The 22,317-nt window shown below is 40.3% G+C and overlaps 1 protein-coding gene and 1 long non-coding RNA gene across 2 annotated transcripts; both read right to left on the reverse strand.

The window, feature by feature from the left end:
- Positions 1-18,083: 18,083 nt before the first annotated feature.
- LOC148878474 (uncharacterized) lies at positions 18,084-19,990 on the reverse strand. The gene is made up of 3 exons (XR_016102314.1): positions 19,591-19,990; positions 19,217-19,387; positions 18,084-19,101 (listed from the first exon to the last, which is right to left on the reverse strand). It is a non-coding gene; the product is annotated as an uncharacterized LOC148878474 (long non-coding RNA).
- A 653-nt stretch (positions 19,991-20,643) lies between these two features.
- On the reverse strand, positions 20,644-22,102 carry LOC148878475 (serine acetyltransferase 1, chloroplastic-like). Its single transcript, XM_088955212.1, has one exon. It carries the CDS (start codon positions 21,870-21,872, stop codon positions 20,811-20,813), a length of 1,062 nt encoding a protein of 353 aa, XP_088811338.1. The 5' UTR covers positions 21,873-22,102; the 3' UTR covers positions 20,644-20,810.
- Between the last annotated feature and the right edge of the window lie 215 nt (positions 22,103-22,317).

Here is a 22,317-nt window from a genome sequence, read left to right on the forward strand (position 1 = left end):
TACATGAACGATTGTAGATGGTTTGGGCATATGATGGATATCTGAGTTCCAGATGAAGAAAAATAAGGGAAAACTACAGTGCGCAAACAAAGATATGCATCTTCACGCACAATGTCCTAATCGAAAAAAAAAAAGAAAAGAAAAAAAAAACCAGTAAAATGGATTGCCAATGTGTTATGGGCCCGCACGTAGGATCTCATCACGGGTCGGTCCATGGGGAGAAAGCCCTGCCTTCCCTTGCGTGCAGACCCTATAGCGAAAACTGAATGGGTGATTTGTCCAAGAGACCACCCGAACTCTCCCTTGGGGTGATTTGTCCAAGAGACCACCCAAACTCTCCTCACTCTTTTCTTGATTGGAAAACTGAATACCTTTACTTCAATTCATAGCTTCTTAAATAGGAGATTACAAAGGGAAATTCCTTGTTGGATCCAGCTAGGCTAGGGTAATCCAACTCAAACTAAAACTCCTAATTACCTACTCCTAATGGTAACACAACTCTTACTTAAGAAGATAAAATAAGATAAGGATAAGGGATAAGGGATAAGGGATAAGGGATAAGGAATGGTGAGGCTAGCGGCGAGTTGGTGAGCCGAGCTGATGTGGTAGGATAAGTGTGGACCCACCTTGATGAGCTATCATGTGGGTCCCACCCTACTACTATTGCCGGCGGTGCGCGCGTCTCGCAGTGCTGCTGCCATGCAGTTCGTGCTGCTTGCTGCCAGGCAGTGCGTGCTGCGCGCTGTCGGGCGGTGCGTGTTGTGTGCTGCCAGGTGGTGCATGCTGCGGCGCGTGCTGCTGTGCGGCGTTGTCAGGCGGTGCCTGCTGCAATGCGGCCTGCTATGCGTGCTGCTACCTATGACTGCACCGCAGTGCGCTGCCAGTTGGTGTGACCATAACATCACACCCCTCCTGGACAACGAGCTTGTCTTCAAGCTCGAATTCCGGATATGGGGCTTGGAACTCTGCCAATGGATCAAACGGTTGCACACTATCTCTCAGTCCACCAACAGCATGAACAACAGGGACCGTCCCGTAGCCCAATGCATAAAGCTGGTTCCACTCTCTTACATCAATTCCATTCACGATGCCCTTCAGCTTCCAATCACACTCATTTATTATTTGATGCAAACCCCAACCTCCTTCTTTAGTTTTCAGCCCCCAGGCGTAACCATGGCTTATAGTGACTACACGATCTGCTGCTTTCAGGCCAGCTACAAGGACCTTGAAGTGTTCCCACTTCCTGGGTCATGTAGTTTGAAGTAGTTTTGTGGAAGGTCCACATAACGAAAATCGCGTCCTGGACCACAACCCCGATGTGCTATGTTGTGGATCACAGGAACGCCTCGGGTATACTTACAAAAGAGAACCTCAAGAGCAGCCTTACAGAAGCGAACCATGCATTTTAAAATATCCCCTCGGCCTCCCATATATATATTTTCCTCAATATTGCGGAACATAGGGTTGTCTATGAATGCAAATCCATGCCATCAATATAAGCTTGAGAGAAAGTTACCTCCATATCTTGCCCATCCACCTTATTTCTCTTGCGCACTCATGTTTCTTGGATTTCTGCATAGTTACCATCCCCAGCCAAAGGAGGAGACTTTATAGTTTCATCCTCCGTGCGCTGGTTTTGAAAGAATTGCTCGCAGTGGTACAGCCATCCCACTGGGTCGCCGCTGCCGCTGCATGAGGAAGACTCCAAACGGCTATCCTTGGAAATAACTGCGGTTGTCGTGGCAGCGATCTGTTGTTCGTTGGATGCCTCTGCCCAGTTTGGACGACTACTGTTTGTGTTGGCGCTTCCCTCAGAACTCTCTTCCTTGTTGGAGAGGAATGCTTCCAGCAGGCGTCGCAGCTCCCGGACATCTTCCTTGACTTCACGAACCTCCCTACTGGTTTCTGCTAGCCTATGTTCCAGTTCGTTGACCTTGAATGATAGCTGCTCCATATCGCCCATGACGTTTGGCTCTGATACCAAATGTTATGGGCCCGTGCGTAGGATCTCGTCACGGGTCGGTCCACAAGGAGAAAGCCCTGCTTTCCCTTGCGCCTTCCCTTGCGTGAAGACCCTATTGTGGAAACTAAATGGGTGACTTGTCCAAGAGACCACTCGAACTCTCCCTTAGGGTGATTTGTCCAAGAGACCACCCGAACTCTCCTCACTCTTTTCTTGACTGGAAAACTGAATACCTTTACTTCAATTCGTAGCTCCTTAAATAGGAGATTACAGAGGGAAATTCCTTGTTGGATTCGGCTAGGCTAGGGTAATCCAACTCAAACTAAAACTCCTAATTACCTACTCCTAATGGTAACACAACTCTTACTTAAGAAGATAAAATAAGATAAGGATAAGGGATAAGGGATAAGGATTGGTGAGGTTGGCGGCGAGTTGGTGAGCCGAGCTGATGTCGTAGGATAAGTGTGGACCCACCTTGATGAGCTGTCATGTGGGCCCCGCCCTACTATTGCTGCCGACGATGCGCGTCTCGCGGCGCTGCTGCCGTGCGGTGCGTGCTGCTGCCGTGCAGTGCGTGCTGCTGCCGTGAGGTGCATGCTGCTGCCATGCGGTGCGTGCTGCTGCCTAGTGCTGTTGCCTTGCGGTGCGTGCCACGCGCTGCCGGGCGGTGCGTGCCGCGCGCTGCCAGGCAGTGCATGTTGCGCGCTACCAGGCAGTGCGTGCTGCGCACTGTCAGGCGATGTGTGTTGCACACTGTCGGGCGGTGCATACTGCGTGCTATGGCACGTGCTGCTATGCGGCGCTGTCGAGCGGTGCCTGCTGCTGTGCGGTGCTGTCGGGCGGTGCCTGCTACTGTGCGGCCTGCTATGCGTACTGTTGCCTATGACTGCGCCGCAGTGTGCTGCCAGTTGGTGTGACCATAACACAATGCAACCATTTTGGATTTCGGGTAGAGAAATAATGAGAGGATGTATAGATGTATGGAGGTCGAATCTAGGAGTAGTGAATGTTTGATTTGTAGAAGATGGACTGTGCCTTTGTCAAGGAGAACAGCGAAATAGATGAAAGATTTGCAAAAAGTAAGAGTATCACCACATCATTAGACTTCTTCATGGGTTGGGTCAGGGCAAGCTTTCACCTGTTATTAACATAATTTATTCAGCTTGAGCCCGAGACCAGCCCGTGGGGAGAATGGGATAGAGAGAAGCAGAGGAGAGGGGGAGAGAGAGACCATTGTTGGGGAATGGGGAGGCGTCGTCAACCGCTGTAGATGCCGCCGACCACTGTTGGGGAATGGGGAGGCGTCGTTAAAGAGATGATGGAAATTGCGTGTGGAAGGAGAGAATCAGAGAATGGGACACCTCGCTAGAGAGATTATACCATTCGCCACCTGTGGAAGGAGATCAGATGATACCGCTGCTAACCTCGTCGGTCACTATATGTGGAAGGAGATAAGATAATGGGACGCCTCTCCAGTCGTTGGTCACCACCTGTGGGAGGAATCAGAGAATGGGACACATCACTAGAGAGATTATATTGTTCGCCAGTCGCTACCTATGGAAGGATATCAGATGATACCACTGCTAGTCTGCTAGCGCCGGTTGCTGGTCTGGAAGGGAAGTTCAAGTTTGAACAGAAAACAGGTTGAGGCTGAAAGAGGGGAGAGTATCGAATGAAAAATTAGGCTTAAGACTTATGAATTTAAGAAAATAATATGTATATTATAATATTTTTAATAATATATTTATATATATATATATATTAATATTTAACATTCTCAGGTTGGGCCGGGCTGGGCTTTTATGTGAAATCACGAGTCAGGGCCTGCAGGCCTAAGAACATGTCCAAACCCGACCAGGGAGTGGGTTGGGTTGGGCCTAGCCGGACTATCGGGCTACCTGGCCCATGAATAGGTCCATACATGATGAGTGAAGGAGATCTGCAGAAGCAAACGATTCGAAAAAATCGGTGGTTGGTCATGAGTGGCAATGACCACGTAGTGGTCGGAGATGAAGATGAGAAGTTACCATTGGCTGAACTCCCAGGAGTGTTGCTTCTCCTCTTGCTCGATCAAGACAACTTTGGATTTTCAAAGAGCACAACTTTGTATCCAAAAAATGGATACAGATATGCATTCTCTTCACGACACAAATTTGTCAGAAAATCCACTTTTGCTCTCTGAATCAATGCATTTGTGTATGGAAAACAAATGCTCACAAATCCGAACTAGCGTACATAAATGCCTCGGTTTTATGTTTGTATCACAAATAAGCGAAGCCTTAAGTTTAGACCGGTCCAATTCAATGTTTTATTGATCGTTGGATGGGGTCCAACCCAAAACTGATCTATTAACCCCTAGTGTAAGACACAAAAACATACTTTGCACACTTACACACATAAAAATAAATAAATAAAATAATAAAAATAAAAAGTCTGTGGAACTGGAGGATACTAAGGTCGTATTTGGCATTCCTTATTTTAAGAATTTATCTCTTTTTGTATTTAAAAAACTTTCTTTTTTGTAGTTAAAAAAGTCGGTGTTTATAATGGCATTTTAACGGTAGATCATTGTGTAGAACAATAATTCAAAGTTAAAATTGTTAGGTGGTGGGACCCGCAGCAGTTTATGTGTCATATTTATGTGAACTGAGATTGGGGTACAAGTGGAGTTCAGATCTTTTGCCCACCAAAACCCTGTTTACGTCTCTCTACATAATATTATGCAGAAGATGAGATGTTCTTCATGTGTGGATGCAATAAATGTGGGCAGCATGGTTTTTAAAACCGCCCTGGTGACCAAACCGATCAGGAGTCTGGTTATTGGGTCGAACGGTCTGATCGTTCGAATCGAACACTCGGCCTATTCTGACATAAAAAATAAAAAAAAAAGATCAAAATCATTCAAATGGTTAATCACCCAGTTCGCGGTTCATTGACCAAAATCAACGGTTTTAAGAGAAAATCTAATTTTTGGAGAAAATAAAACCGATCACATGATTGATTCTCGGTTTTTCTGGTTCGACCATCCGCTCCGATCCAATTTTGAAAACGATAATGGATAGAATTTGTGTGGGCAGGAGATCCGAACTGGTACAAGTGTATAACTTGGACGAGCCTGGCCGCTTGGGTTGAGAATTTGTTGGAAGTTTGTGCGGGGCCCAACGAAGCGGAAATTCTTCAAATCAGATTATCAGAGTACCTGAACTGATTGGACCCCTACCGAAATCCTATCTTTTTTTTTTTTATCTTGTCCTCTTCTTCGGACATGGCAGAGAAAAACTCCACCATTTTCTGAATGGATGCTTTGTTGTTGGAATAGCGTTTAACAACTGGACCAGGCCGTATGGTTGAATATCAAAAAATGAAAAAGAAAAAACAATTTGGTAGTTTAGCTGGTTAAAAACACAGATCAACTATCCGATGTTGCTTAATACTTTACCATAAAAAAAGGGTGATATAACCCACCAACACACGACGAATTACTCTATAATTGTGGCTTGTGCATTTGATTCCACAACCTTCCTTTAAAAAAAATGATTTCTTTACCAATAAGTCTAAGGTGGTTTTTTGGGGGGCTTAAATTGATAGTTTATAAGTTACCAATAAGCAATGCTGTACATAACAGTTAGTTGTGAAAAAGGTTCAACTTTTGAATCTTGATACTAAAAATCAAAATCAATGCATCCAGACTTTATTTGGGTTCATACTTTTTTGGGAGAATGATGGTTCAGCCCAGGGTTAGAAATTTTAGGCCCAAAGTATAATTCGGGTAGGTGTCAGTTTAGAATGTGGGCATTGGTCTATAGAGTATGGGTATTTAATATTTTGAATGTTTATAAATCTGAAGTGGAATTCAAAAGCTAAATATATATATATATATATATATATATATATATATATTAGGTAGTTTTTACATTTATAATATTTAGTTTTTATAGAAAGCTTGGCTCATAGTTGAGTTCCAGCTTGAGCCTTATAGTATTTTGGCGAGCTGAGATTGACTAGCTAGATATTTGACCCTACTCGGCTCAACTCAAATCCACCCCTACACCTAATCAATCAGTCATTCTCATTCCAATGTTAAACCCCTAGTCCCACAAATCAAAAGACCCTTATTATTTAACTTATCATTGACCCTGAAAAACCAATACATATCATATGAAATGCCATAATAGGTATCGATGCTTTGAACCTTGGTTGTAAATGAATAAGGAGGGTGAAGGGGAATTTGAGTTTTCTTTCAGAACATCATTGAGATGTTCTGCTAGTAAATTTAAAATATTAAATAAGAAAATTTTGAGAGCATTTTAATGTATTTTGAGGGATTGGTCATCATTTATAGAATATTTGAGGGCATTTTTGGGATTTAATAAGAAAATCAAAGTTCTGAAAAATGCACATGTTTGTTTTACGGTATCAAACACTGAAAATGAAAAAGCTAGAAGCCAGGAAAAACAGTTTCACCTTAATCCAATGAAGTAGCTACAAAGTATCCATAAGAAGTCAACCCAATGTAGCCAAACGATTCCAGCCTGGCTTTTAAGCTTCACAAAAGTTAAAAGTGAGAAGCCCAACAGGCCCAATCAAGAAGCTGCGCCAAACGTGGCCTCAGTAGCACTAATGATTATATTACTTTGTGTAGCATTCATGTGAATACGTATACCATGCACACAAACAAATTAAGATCATGCTATTTCTTATCTCATACATATGAATGGGGCAATACATACAATCAAAATATGTATAAATATCTATCTATCTATATATATATATGTGAAGGGTTGACCCACGAGATGTGTACATGGGCACCTCGTACTAGTTCGAGCCCATTTATAAGCCCAATATCATTCTGGGCCAACCTTCAGTAATGCTTATACTCAATCCTGGTTTCGACCAAACGATGGGATCTCTAGGTCATAGGTGGTTGGAAAACAACTTTTGTGACTTCATTGTACAATCTACGAGAGCTAAGAATAACATGTTAAAGAAAAGAAATTTGCCCATAAAACAAATCAGATGTTTTCCAGAAGAGGGCATTTTGCCATGGAAAATGAGCTTGGATAGGAAATAGAGTAGTGAAACCGAAGAATGGATTGGATAAATTCATAACTGAGTGAAGAACTAGACAAGCTCAGAGCAAGAGTAGCCGTAAGGTCATATCTCTGGCACCAGTTATCATTGTTTAACATGTCTCTATTATCAAGTTGAACACGTTTTTCATTAGTATTTCCAGGTTAAGACTTGGGATTAACTGCATTGATGATTCTATGTTTCCAAAAAAAAAAAAGTCTGAAGAAGTATTAGGTTAAGAAATGCTAAAAGGACGAGTCTTAAGACCTTTGCCAGTTGCCAGTTGCCACATCGTTTCGTATTAGTTCCAGTCCCTTAACACCATGAAGCTGGTCCATGGTGTTTCAACATTGCTTTTAAGTACTAGCACATACACAAGTGCTCCATTCGCATTTTGGAATGTTACTTATCATGGTAAATGCATTTATCAATGCACCGTATTATTTATTTTTCAAGTAAATAATACAATGACCATTTTATCCATAAAAATCTATTATTAATAGGGGTAATTTTGTCCTATCCAAGTTCTAGCAACTTGTTTGAGGTGGGAAAGTTATTTATCCACCTAAGGCCTTGTTCGATTTTCATTAAGTTACTTATCTAGGTAAATGCAATTACCTAGGTAAGCTTTTCCTAGGAAAAAACACTTACTCAGGTAAGTACATTTACCCTTGTTTTTTTTATTTTCCACGCAAATAAGGCAATGACCATTTTAACCATAAAAATCTATTATTAAAAGAGGCATATTTGTCACATTCAAGTGTTGGCAACTTTCCCCCAAGTCGTGGGAAAGTTATTTACACACTTATGAGATGGGTAAGTGATACCTAGGAAAATAAACTTTTCTTGGTCCCCACATAAATCTGAAAAAAGAACATGAAATTCTTGGTCAATGGGAACAAAACTCCTTTTGACCAACTTTCCCCCTCTCAAAATCCAAAAAGATAAACGCCCCTAAGAGATGGGCATCACTTATCCGATAACTGATACACAAGGAAAATTAATTTTCCATGGACCCCGCATAAATCTAAAAAAAAAGAATATGGGTATCTTAGTCAATGGGAGCCTAAATCCCATTGACCAACTTTCCACTCTCAAAATCCAAAATAAGAACAAAACTAAGATGTTTTGGATTTGGATCCATGGTAGTTTCCAAGGCACACTATTCATTTAAGGGAAATTGTCTAAAACTCACCATGAATTTTCAGCATTTCTCTTAAACGCATCATAACTTTTCAAAACGTCTAAAACTCACCATGTCACTAAGTTTTTATTTTCCAAAACTCACCTTCCATTAGTGCACCGTTAATGTTTCTTAACAGAAGTGTCCACATCAGCATAATGTAGAGAACACTGATGTGGACCCCACTGTGTTCGTATGGCACCATAGCATATTTTTTGTTAGTTATATCAGTGTTAGTTGGTAGTTATTTCAGTTTGTTGTTACAACTTGTTATTTCAGCTTTATTATTAGTTTATTTGCCATGTAAGCAATAAGGGCAATTCAGCCATTTTACAATTAGTCAACATATATAAATATTAAGAGTGGGTCGACAGATCATTATGATTGACCCTCTCTCTCTTTTCTAAAACCCTTTCTATGCTTCTACTTTTCTCTTCTTCTTCTTCCTATTTTCTTCTTCTGAAATCTTTTCTTTTACTTTCAAATTCAAGACTGATTGTGGTCTTGATCAACTACTTGGTATTAGAGCAAAGATTAGGGTTTCTCATGTGAGTCTGATCCAACCAACCACATGAGAGTTGCCTAGGGCTAGAAGACTAAGGAGGATTGGTTGATTCTTGGAGGCTACTAGTAATGTGCAGCTACTACTAAGAAGATTGTAGAAGGCTGGGAGAGTTCCAGTAGTTAGGAAGAATTAGAAAAGGCTTCGAATCCCCAAGATTAGGGTTATGCATCAGACAGAAGGTGGCGGCTAGAGATTTTCTTTCATAAAGTAAGTTTTTGCTCGAGAATAACCTTGAATAACCATCTCGGCCTAATCTGAGAGGTGCGGCTAGAAAACATTTTTCTCTTTAGGGTTTTGAGAGAAAACCCTAAAATTCAGAATTGTCGTTAACTTCAAATCGGATCTGAACTGGGTTATCAATTGTTATCAGAATTCTGTTTTTCCCTTGTTTGTGGAAGATCTAGGCTGGTTGTTATCAGTTGTTATCAGAATTCTGTTTTTTCCCTTGTTTGTGGAAGATCTAGGTCGGTTGTTATCAGTTGTTTAGGTGTTGTTTTCTATTATAGTAGCCTCAAAAGTTTTTATTGCTAATTCTTAACCAAGAATGGAGTTCAAGAATCAGGGGGAAGGTGTTTTGGGGATTAACAATTATGGAAACATGTCTAAGAATGCATATCAGATTACAACTGTGAAGTTTGATGGATCCAACTACTTAAAATGAGCCCAATCGGCTATGGTGGCTATTGGGGGTAGAGGAAAACTTAACTACCTATTGGGAGATGTGAAAAACCATCTAAGGAGGACCAAATGTATACCAAATGGGCAAAAACAGTCAATGAAATCTAGGGTGTCATGAAAGAGACATACTCCCAACCCCTTAATGTTGTTAGGGCCTATGAATTGAAGTGTGAGGTTAATAACCATAAGCAAGGAGAGAAATCTGTCTCTATTTACTTCTCTACTTTGAAATCTTTGTGGCATGAAATTGACCACCTAGAAACACTTGAGTGGGAAAGTCAGAAGGATGCGTAGATTCATAGAAAGCAAGTTGAAACTAATAGGGTGTTTGAATTCCTAGCTGGTCTGAATCCTAACTATGATATTGTGAGACAGCAAATACTAACAAGGGACGGTGTGACCTTATCTCAAGCCTACTCATTAGTGCATAGTGAAGAGACTAGGAGAAAGGTTATGATGCAAAATCAACCCTTCCCACCAGCCTTGGCAGTAGTTAAACCTAAGTCTAGAGGTGATACAGAAATGGATATAAAGAAGGAAGATAAGTGGGATATAGTGTGTAAGCATTGCAAGAAACCTAAGCATACTAAAGACACAAATTGGAAGTTGCACCCTCATCTAGTCCCAGCAAAACTAAGGAACAAAAGGGGTAATGCCCATATGGCTGTTACTATCGATTCTGCATCCTCATTGGGCACAAAAGGCATGCCTCTAGACACCTTAGCTGTTGTTCAGGCTGCCCTAACACAGTTGGAAAAGGAAGTTGGGAATTCAGCTCAATCATCTCAGTCATCATTAGCTCCTTCCACATCAGCCTTTGCTCACTTAGGTACTCGGGATGAGGTTCCTGTTCTGACCCAAATCTTTCATTAGATGATTTTAACCCAGTTTGGGGTCAAAATCAAAATCTTCATATCCGATAATGCGAAAGAATACTTTACCAAGTCAGTGGCCTCTTATTTGCTTGATCATGGGATTATTCACTAGAGTACTTGTCCTTATACACACAGCAGAATGGGGTTGACGAGAGGAAGAATAGGCACATATTGGAGGTGGTAGAAGCATTATGTTTAACTCCAATGTGCCTATCCGTTTTTGGGGTGATGTTATTCTTACAGTAGTGTATCTCATTAATCGAGTTCCTTCACGAGTTCTTGGCATGAAACCTCCATTTACCCTTCTATACCCCGATAAAGAATTATTTATTGTTCCCCTTAAAACCTTTGGTTGCACTTGATTTGTTCAAATTCTTGGGCCTCATCATTCCAAATTTGATCCTAAAGCCTCCAAATGCATTTTCTCGGTTATGCACAAACTCAAAAGGGTTATTGCTGCTATGAACCTACTCCCGTGAGGAAATTTGTCTCAATAGATGTTATTTTCTTTGAGGAGGTACCCTATTACCCTAGGGTTTCTCCTCAGGGGGAGAGTAGTGAGAGTGGGGTTAACTCATCAGAAGTTCCTTTACCTATTCCATTGAGTGATGAGGGATGTAATGGGGAGGGTTGTCAGAGGTGTCAGGATTTGAGAGTCTATCACAGGCGGTGGAGGCAGGTTGATTTCGGTCATTAGCAGTCTAGGCCAGCCCCAGTTCCTTCTGTGGATCCAGATCCAGGTACCACAGTCCCTTTATCAGATCCAGGTCCCCCTGAGATACCTTCCACTGTTGCTACTTTACCTTCGTTGGATGACCTTGACCTCCCTATTGCAGTCCATAAAAGAAAATGACGTTGCACCACATCCACAACTCACTACATTTCCCAATTTCTGTCCTATAATCACCTGTCTCCCTCTTACAGGTCCTTTATCACATCCATTGCTGATATTCCTATTCCTAGAACAGTGCAAGAAGCCTTGTTATTTCCTGGGTGGAAATATGCAATGAAGGTTGGATTTGATGCTCTTATGAGGAATAATACTTGGGAGCTACTTGACCAGCCTAAAGGAAAGAAACTGGTTGGATGTAGATGGGTATTTACTATGAAGCATAATGCTGATGGTTCCATTGAAAGGTATAAGGCTCAATTAGTTGCAAAGGGGTTTACTCAGACTTATGGTATAGACTACTTGGAGACTTTTGCTCCAGTGGCAAAGATGACCACTATTCGAGTTCTGCTATCCCTTGCAGCCAGTTATTCTTGGCCCTTGTTCCAAATGGATGTTAAAAATGTCTTTCTCAATGGAGACTTATAGGAAGAAGTCTACATGCAGTTACCTCCTGGATTTTATGATGCAGAGGCAGGTAAGAAAGTTTACCGACTGAATAAAGCCTTGTATGGACTAAAGCAGTCCCCCAGAGCTTAGTTTGATAGATTTAGACAAGCCCTTGAAAAATTCGGCTATGTGCAGGCCCAGTCAAACCATACATTGTTCATTAAAAGAGTGGATTCTTCCTTGACCTTGCTTGCTGTATATGTGGATGATATTGTGGTGACAGGGAATGATAACAGTGAGATTGAGTCTCTTAAACAACTCCATCAAGAGTTTGAGGTGAAAGATCTGGCAGAGCTACAATACTTCTTGGGTATTGAGGTTGCTAGATCTAAACACGGGATCTTTATTTCTCAAAGGAAGTATGTTTTAGATCTATTAGTAGAAACTGAAAAGTTGGGTGTTAAGCCTGTAGATACACCTATTGAACAGAATCACAAGATCAGTGCAGAGGGTAGAGAGCCTCTTGAAGACAAAGCTATGTTCCAACGGTTGGTTGGAAAACTCCTCTATCTTTGTCTCATATGACCGGACATCAGTTATGCAGTTAGCGTTGTCAATCAATATATGCACTCTCCTAGAACTACTCACCTCCTTGCAGTTGAAAGAATATTAGCATACTTGAAGAGCTGTCCAGGTAGAGGTATATTATTCAAGAATAATGATCACATGAAGATAGAGGTCTATACAGATGTTGATTGGGCTGGGAGTGCTAATGACAGAAGGCTTACCTTTGGATGTTGTGCCTTTGTAGGAGGTAACCTTGTCTCTTGGAGGAGTAAGAAACAAAGTGTTGTTTCTCATTCTAGTGTTGAAACTTAATATAGATCTACGGCTAATGGTGTGGCCGAAATCCTATGGCTGAAGTCATTATTTGAAGAGTTGGGTATTGATTATGAGAAGCCCTTAATGTTGTATTGTGATAATCAGGCTGTTATTAATATTGCTCATAATCCGGTCTAGCATGGTAGAACTAAGCATATCAAAGTCGATTGGCATTTTGTTAGAGAAAGGGTTTCGTCTCAAGAAGTGTGTCTCCCGTATATCACCTCCAACATGCAACTCGTAGATCTTCTCACTAAGGTTGTTCCAAAGAAGAAATTAGAGGCAAACCTATGCAAGTTGGGAATGACAAATATCTATTCCCAACTTGAAGGGGAGTGTAGAGAACATTGATGTGGACCCCACTTCCGTGGTCCCCACTGTGTTCGTATGGCAGCATAGCATATTTTTTTGTTAATTATGTCAGTGTTAGTTGGTAGTTATTTCAGTTTGTTGTTACAGCTTGTTATTTCAGCTTTATTATTAATTTATTTGCCATGCAAGCAATAAGGGCAATTCAGCCCTTTTACAATTAGTCAACATATATAAATATTAAGAGTGGGTCGGCAGATCATTATTATTGACCCTCTCTCTCTTTTCTAAAACCCTTCGTGTGCTTCTACTTTTCTCCCTCTCTTCTTCTTCTTCCTCTTTTCTTCTTTTGAAATCTTTTCTTTTACTTTCGAATTCAAGACTGATTGTAGTCTTGATCGACTAATCGTAAATAACAATTTTTATGACCAAATCACCCTTGAATGGCAAGTTAGAGGAAAAAGGGTCTTGTTAAGATTTCAATTTTATTTTATTTTTTTACATTTTAGTGTTTTGTTAAAATTTCAAATGTTTTTTATGATTTCTGTTTTTTTTACATTTTTCTATTTTCTACAATCGATAAAATATCCTGTATTTGTTGTTATTTATTTGCAATTTCTGTGTTTTTCTATAATTTTTGGTGTTTTTTCTACAATTCTTATTTTCTGATTTTGTTTTTCAATTTATGTAGTTTCTATAATTTGAAAATACTTTTTATTTTGTGTGCAATTTCTATAATTCTTAAAAATTTTTGCAATTTCTGTGTTTTTATGTATTTTATATTTGAAAATATTTTTTGAACTTTTTCCTTTTTTTCATATCTAAATATTAAATATAAATATAAATAAATAAATAAATAAATATATATATATATATATATATATATATATTATATATGTTTCTATGAAGGTTAAAATAGTAATATGTTAACAGTCGTTAGTCTCTTTAACGTCAAGTTAGTGACATGGTGAGTTTTACACATTTTGAAAAGTTGTGGTGAGTTTAAGAGAAATGTTGAAAACTCATGATGAGTTTTTGACAATTTCCCTTCATTTAAAGATGAGTTTAATAAAACAACAATATGTCTATCGGCTATCATCCTTTAGCTGAGAAGCATATATAACATGTATTAAATAGAGTCTGGATCTTCTCTTCACATCAGCCTCACAGCATATACCAGCCATACATTAGGAAATCTCCCGTACTTATATGTTATTATTCATGGGGAGATGTTCCCAATATACAGTGGATGTGGCTGCATGGTCGGTATGAGGAGAGTTCAGTGAGGAACAGATCCCAGTTCTATCAAGCAAGGTCTATAAAGACAAGATTTGATCAAGCATTCCCATTTGCAAGTGGCCCTTATTGGGGGTCTGTTCAAATTTGTACAAATGGGCTTTTAACTACGATTTGTAAATTCAGATTAATTGCATTTGAGCAGCTGTTTAACCAATAATCACACACCAGATCAGCTATACATGCAAGCGAGAAATTCATTGGGTTTTTTTTTTTTTCTTTTTTGTAATAAACATTGGACTAGTTACGGGGCATCATATACAGTTTGACCTTGGATGACTAAACAGCCCATAACACAGCCATCAACTGCAGCCATTCCGGATTTATAATTTACACCTTATCTAATGCAAAATTTGCACTCATTCACAATACAAGTTTTATAGAATTTATGCCTTTATTTTACCTTGGACTACATCATTTGATTTTTCATTTTATTCCTAAAAAAATCTTCTACATCATTTTATTTCCAATTTGACTCCTCCCAAGCCTGTATATTGTAATGATTTAGATAGTATTTCAATTTTTAATAATTTATCTTTCGACTAAAAGCCCTTTATCCATCATGGTCCCTGCCTCCCTACCATCTAGGGTCTTGGGAGTGGTTGGACTAGATATAGACCCTTCCTTTGGTAATAAATTAAATGGAGAAGTACAATGCAGCCCATGCAGATTTTGAATTCTATTACACATCTACTACTACAACAATTCAAAATGTCAAATACCCCCACTTTATACATCAATGCCTGCTCAGAATTGGTACCCCAATTATATGATAGGTTTAAGAATTCTGACGCTGGGTTGAACTGTCATTCTCCCTAAATTAAATGACTAGATATGCACATAACCCTTGGCATTTTTTATTTTCACAAAGTGAATTTTACAAATTTATTCCCAAAGAAAGTTCTACAAAAACTGGACCAATTATAGAGAAATTTCTAGTGGAAAGGAGATAAAGATGAGTATGGGGACATAATATCTCTTTGCACAAAATCTGTAGGCACTTTTCACAAAGCACTATGGAAACAGATAGAACATTTGAAGTATTTGGGCACGAAGAACTTCTTTGAACTTAAAACCAAAAAATCACACTCTCAATGGTGGAAAAGCATTTTAAGAATAAGAGATCAGATATCTCATCATCTCTGTTGGAAGGTTGGAAATGGAGATAGAATAAATCCAATTACAAATCCTTGGGATCCCTGGCTTGCTAACAATACACCCCAGTTAAGATCTCATCAAATACCAAATAGGAGGAAATGGGTTGTAAAAGATTTCGTAACAAATCAGAAAACTTAGAACCTACAACTTCTAAATCAAGTCTTTGAAGCTCCTTCAACCGAGGCAATCTCTAACATTCCTCTCAATCCACAACAAAGAATTGATACAATGCTGTGGAAAAGATCGAAAGATGGGTTGTACTCGGTTGAATCAGCCTATAGAAGCTTCTCCCAAGTAGATGAAGAGGGTACCTCAGAGGGACATGTTTGTTGGCCAAAACTTTGGGTAATAAAAACTCCTTTCAGGTGCCAGCTCTTCGGATGGAAGGTTCTGATGAATGGGGTTAAGACAAAACAAACAATTTGGAGTTTAAGACACTCGGGAGATGTAAATTGTACTTTCTGCGATAGTACTCCTAAAACTCAAACTCACATCTTCTTTGGATGCCCTTTAGCAAGAGCTGCATGGCTAGATGCCCAAGTGGGTTTCAACCCAAAAGATTTTGTTGCCTCAAGGTCGGTGGATTTTTTAAGTTGGTGGTTGGGTAGCTACTCTAGTTCAGAAGAGTTAAAGAACTTTTATATGGCTAGAATTTTAGCCTTCCTTCGAGCGATTTGGGATCACATAAATGATGTGATATTTAGAGGTAAACTTCTGAATCCATTGGAAGTTAAAAGACTTGCATATAAATATGTTCCCTGTACTGGGAACACTCAGTAGGTTGATATCTTAAGTAATAGTGCTCACGCTGCCTTCCCTATTAACCTGTTTTCCTTCGATTCACACTCTCTAGGTATAGTTGATGGATCTTGGAAAACAAACACCTGCTCAACTTCTATAAGATTGTACTTATTATTTTATACACACAATGTTTGCATTGCAGAAGGACAACAATGCCATGCCATTAATGCCACAAAGCTGAAATTTGGACAATCATCCGAGGCTTAAGAAGACTCATTTTGCTGAGAATCAGTAAAGCCACTCTTATCTCGGATGCAAAAGACGTTCCGTTAAAGTTAAAGGGAGTCGCTGGAAACATTAGATGGAATGAGCAGGCACTGCTGGATCATATTAAGTATCTCTTGATAATATAAACTTATTGTATGTAAATAGGAATGATGTTAGCACCGCCCATACTATAGCAACAAGGGCAAATGTGAATAGGACTCAGTTTTTTGTTTCTCGACCTCTCCCTCAAAGATCTCACTCTTACTTTTGTAACAGAGGTCTCCTTTTGTATCCTTGATATTTATAGTGGATCCGTTTACTTTAAGAAAAAAAAAAGTGACCACTCTCATAATTGAACCAATGGCATAAGACTCATAAAGTTATTAAATTATCTTTATGTTTTAATTACGATATATCACATAATCACTATCCGCTACATGAATCCTAATTCATCATATCATGGCTCTGTTTAATGTCATATCCATTGCTAAATTATGATCACTAAAATTATGTAAATATAATAAATAAATACGGTGATTATGATTAGAAAGACATGATATCTGAACAATTCATAACCAACCAATTGACATCATAAAAGTGATAATCATATTAAAATTCAAGGGATTTTAATTGGTCAAATTCATGGATTTTCCCTTTTTTAGGCAGTTTATAGCTGTTGTTGAAAACAACGCACTGTGCACACCAGAGAAAAGCAGACAATAGGGTAAAATACAAAAACCTCCCTTCCATCATTAATCTAGATGGAAAATTGTTAAAATTACGAAAGAGCCCCTAATTAACTGTCAAAGTGTCACTAAAAAAATTCAAAATACCAGTTCCTAATTTAGCTTTAAAGAAGCTTATTCAGCAGTTATGTTCCGACAACCGAATACCAGTGGTTAAAACAGGTGGTAGGGGTCGTGACATTGCAAGAACCATTTTGTCAACAATTCAGCAGCTGCAGAAGCCATGAAAAAGTTTGCAAAGTTTTTAGCCATTAGGCTTGCAAAAGGGATGGGTGAAGAGAGAAAAAAGGCCGCTAGTGAGATCAGGTTACTTGCAAAATCAAGCATATTCAACAGGTCCCGCTTGGCAAGTGCAGGCACAATCCCCAATTTATTAAAGCTTCTATCCACAACTAATCCATCAATACAAGAGAATGCCATGGCATCCCTATTGAACCTTTCAAAACATTCCAAGAGAAAAATGTTAATTGTCAAGAACAATGGATTGGATTTGATTATGGACGTTCTAAGAGGAGGAATTACAAAAGATTCTCAGCAGATAGCAGCTGCTACACTTTTTTTATCTTGATTCAGTTGAGGAGTACAGGAAATTGATTGAATAGATGCCAAATTTAATCTCTTCCTTGGTAGAGTTGATAGAATTGGAACAGTTTGTAGAAAGGAGAATGCTTGTGAAGAAAAAGCAGACCACTGCCACTAAGAGTTGTTGTGGCGGTGAAAAGAAACAGAGGAAGGGAAAACAGAAAGAAGAGAAGATCGAGAAGAAGAGAATGAGAGGAAAAAAACGAAGAATAATGGGAGAGGGGAGAGAGGAGGATCAAAGAGAACGAGAGAGAAAATAAGAGAATGAGAGTGCTTCGAGGAGGTCACCACTGCTAGTTGCCAAAACTCTATTCGCTGCTAATGTGAAGAAGATGAATAGTGCCTTTCGGTTGCTCCGGCTCAATGGAAGAGAGGGAAGATTGGGAAAAGATTTCACGTTGTTCCTTCGTTCTATTTGGAGAGGAAGGAGAAGCAGGGGTAATTTCAATATTGGGTAAATTACAAAACCCCCCCTTTATTATGAGATTTGTGACAAAGACCCCTGTACTTTGTTTTGCGATAAAGAACCTCCTGTACTTTGACCATGAGACAAAACTCCCTTCAGTTTGAAATCCGCCATTACAATATTTTTTAATCCCCACACTACTCTTATAATAACTATTCTGATAAAGCATTGTTAATTTTCCCCAACCTCAAACCTCAAGATACATGAACAGCAGCGGCGGCAGACTTCCGAAGTCTTCCTTGATATTGCAGATTTTGAGCTGAACCATTCTTGAGCCTTCCATTTGGCCATTTAGAGAGTTCCAGTTGTCCATACATAGTGACAATTAAGTTGCAGTGTTCCCCATCTTCTCTCACTCGTGTATCCATGACGACGGTCGAAGTCGTTGAACCAAGGAAGATTCTTAGGCCTGGTCGAAGCGGGGTGGCCAGTCACGGACTTTCCAAATTCGTCAAGATGATAGCGGCGGTGCCGGAATCGGAACGCAAGTCTCTACTCCCCCGCCAATGAGACAAGCCCATCTGCACCGCTTCTAGTATTGTCGTTGTGGCTATCATGTCGAAGCCCCATCGTTGTCCACACATCGCTACCACCGGGAACATCTGTGTGTATTTCCCCGGTGTATTCCCCCATTACAACAGATTATAATCGTCATTTGAGTAGTAATGGGAGAATGGGTTTACCTTTACAGTGGTGGTGGACCAGTTCTTTGGGAGGTTGATAGTAATAATATCTCTAGTTTGGTCACCGTAAGCCAAGTAACCAAAGAACCCAAACAGCACACACTGGAAATTCAAGTGAATGGCGTACACAAGCGTAATCCCAGTGAACGCCTATCGCAGCACCCATCAGAAATTCTTCTTCTTTCTCATCGACGCTTCCAACGGCTAAAGTCATTCCAAAACCCTCGAAACAAAACACCACCACCCCTCCGACGAACAACAACCCGCCAATGCTTGTAATCACCTCTCTTAGAAAAACCTTCAAACAATTGGAGTTCTTCCTTAACGACGATTGCCATCACCAACACGTTGCAGATGTCTGCGAAGATGGTGAAAGGGGAGAGAGCGAAGAGAGAACGAATCCATGAGAGAGTGATTTCGACAAGGACGAGAAGGAATATGTAAGAAGATAATGTCAAGGTATGGGTGCCCACGATGGATGACAGGTTTTGGCCGATGAAGACGAGATAAGCAACGTAGTCACCACATTAGGAGATGCAAATAAGGAACTCCGTCAGATACCAACCTGTCATTCCAATGGCTTTGAAACCCAAGTCACCATACATATGAACTTCTTCTGATGCAAACCTGTCTCTGCATTGAACCTGTAGAAACAGAGAAGATGGATTATATTTGTGGGTTTTCGATATATGGTAGAGTTAATCAAAATCTTGACGAAAGGAAAGAGGAAAGAAGAACAAACAAGGAGGAGCATGCAGCTACTACTGCAAAACAACACTAGCTCCCTATTCAATTCATTGATAGCACGTTAGATCAAGAAGAATGGGATTCGTAAGTGTAATCTTACAAGCTAGATCGCTATAACCTAGCCTTTAACGCACTTGATCCCTGCCCATCCCCCTGAACAAGCTCCGAAGCCACTATCATTCCAGCTCCGTAAGATTCCCAGAGGATTGAGTGATGATTATCCCATCCCACGACAGGCTCAATACTGAATGGAAGGTGAAAAGCAGTAGTTGAAGGAGCAAGAACAAGTGGTTAGAGCAATCGCACCAAAATAGCAGGTGAAATGCAACGATCCTCTTCCCCTTCACCTCTCACTCGGTGAGCAATCGCACCAAACTCGTATGCTGTTAAGGGAAAGGGGAAGAAAAGAGATTGAGGGAGAGAGAGAAATGCAAAATAAGGTCAGGGAAAATGAACAGTATTTTTCTCCATAGAATATGTATTATAAGAGTAGTATGGGGATGTCTCACGGTCAAAGTACAGGAGTCTTTATCACAAAACAAATTACAGGGGGGTTTTGTCACAGTACCCATAGTATAAAGGGGGGTCTTTATAATTTATCCTTCAATATTTTGAAAGATATTTTTATAATTTTAATGGTAGAAAAAGAAAAGATCGTGACTTGTTGAGACAGAGATGTATTTAATTTCCGTTGCCTGCGTGCGCGTATTTAATTGGAGAGTCGTGCAGCAACCGAGAGATATTGGGATGAAGCCAAGTTCAAAGTATGGATACATTTAAAAAGCCGGTGGAGGCATATCTGAGCGTATCAATACCTGTTTCTTTATTTATTTTTAGTTTTTTCTTTTTAAATTTAATTAAGAGGGGTCGATTTATAAGGTCCGTCCACTCTCTAAACAGGCTAGGACCACGAAACACCCCTTATAGAGGAATATGAGAAAACCCCAGTAGGATATTTAGCGATACTTTAAATCTTGGGTGGAGCCAATGCCAAACTGTTATTGACGTGTAAGGCGCAGGCCCAGCATGTTGCTGGTCAAAATGAGATGAGGAGGCCGGTGAAGGAGGTATGTGTGAACGTCAAAAGTTGATATTCTAATGGTCAATTAATTAGAAGTTCTAGTGTTCTAAATTCAAACATTGACCAGAGAAGAGATGAAACTTATCCTGTGGATCTCCTTTATCTTTATTTCTATGGAGAACTTAAGTTCTCTCTCCCTACTCCCAAGTCCCAACTACATCATATAAGTTACAACAACAGAAAAGAAAACGGGAAAATAAAAACAATAACAATCGACGAGTTTATCCCCTAAATGGCTGCTAAATGACATAATCAGACCACTCAGTAATAAATGAGGTAAGATCCATGTTGAAACTAGGGATCTCATCCAACTTAAATGGATTCGCCTTCCCTCCGATCAATTTAGCAGGGTTTCCCACAGCAGTTGTTCTTGGGGGTACTTCCTTGAGCACTACTGACCCTGCTCCAATTTTGGCTCCATCACCAATTCTAACATTCCCCAACACATTAGACCCTGCACCCACCAACACCCCATTCCCAATCTTAGGGTGTCTGTCCCCGCTTACTTTCCCTGTACCCCCTAATGTCACGTTATGCAATATAGATACATTGTTCCCAATCACCGCAGTCTCTCCGATCACCACTCCGGTTGCGTGATCCAATAAGATGCCCCGACCGATTTTCGCCCCGGGATGGATATCCACTGCAAACACTTCCGAAACCCGATTCTGAATCAAAAGAGCTAGTGATTTCCTACTCTGTGACCACAATTTATGTGCAACTCTATGTGCTTGGCATGCTAGGAACCCTTTAAAATTCAGCAGGCACTGTACATAACTGATGCAAGCCGGGTCTCGTTCCTTCACCGCCCTTAGATCATCTCTGATGTCTCTCCTGATCTCCCAATCCTCCGTGAAGACGCTCAAGAAAACCCCTGATAAGGTGTCTGAAGAGATGCTGGAGGTGCTTAATTTGTTCCCTAGATGGTTTGCAAGTGCGCTTTCTAAGGAATTATGGGACAGGATCGACACGAAGTAGTAATTTGCCAATACCGGCTCTTGCTCTGCCTCCGATTGAGCTTCCTCTCGCATTTTCATCCATATTTCTTCTTTGCCATTGCTGTCTTGACTCGCCGGAGCACACGGAACAAGCTCTGAAACTGGATGCCTTGAGGGTTTCATGTAATTGTTGTAAGGAGATTTGTCGAGATGGGAGTCGAAAGAGAGCAGTTTTGTGGCAGCATCGGTGGTTCTGCAACGGTCGACGCATGTTGCCATTATTGTCTTGGAGGCCTTCCTGTGGCACCTACTAGACCGGGTGGGTTCGGGGAGGATCGGCGAACCGACTAGAGAAGCTGACATTAGAGAGAAAGAGAGCTGTTGTTGGTCGAGAGAAGGATTTTCAGATGGCGGTGGTGGTGTTGGAATTGGAGGTGCCGCGTAGGTTACTTATATAAAAGCTCAAAAAATCATGAGCTCACGACTTACGCCGTTACGACTACGCGCAGTTTCGTGGGGAAGTCTTCTTTATTATTATTTTTTTCTTCCGTTTGAAAAAAATAAATAAATAAAGTTTTTTTGTTATTGATTTCAGTATATATCCTCTGCTTCTCTTGTGCTTGTCTCGAGGAAATTAGAGCAGTCAATGGACCCCATCTGCACCCTTTTTGTCCCACTGAGCTATCCTTCAACGTTTATCGTATAATATCCAATAAATAAAAGGAAAAATTCCTCATCAGTACCCTTTACTTTGGATGACTTTGGTATGATGCAAGTCGAGCGGGTCGGTGTCGGGTTTATTGTCAAT

Source organism: Nelumbo lutea, chromosome 1 (genome assembly GCF_056320005.1).
Source record: "Nelumbo lutea isolate HS-2025 chromosome 1, American lotus-T2T, whole genome shotgun sequence".
NCBI classification, from domain to species: Eukaryota; Viridiplantae; Streptophyta; class Magnoliopsida; order Proteales; family Nelumbonaceae; genus Nelumbo; species Nelumbo lutea.

Coding starts and splice junctions, on each gene's coding strand:
- LOC148878475 (XM_088955212.1), bottom strand. CDS start 21,872: ATGTCAGCTTCTCTAGTCGGTTCGCCGATCCTCCCCGAACCCACCCGG.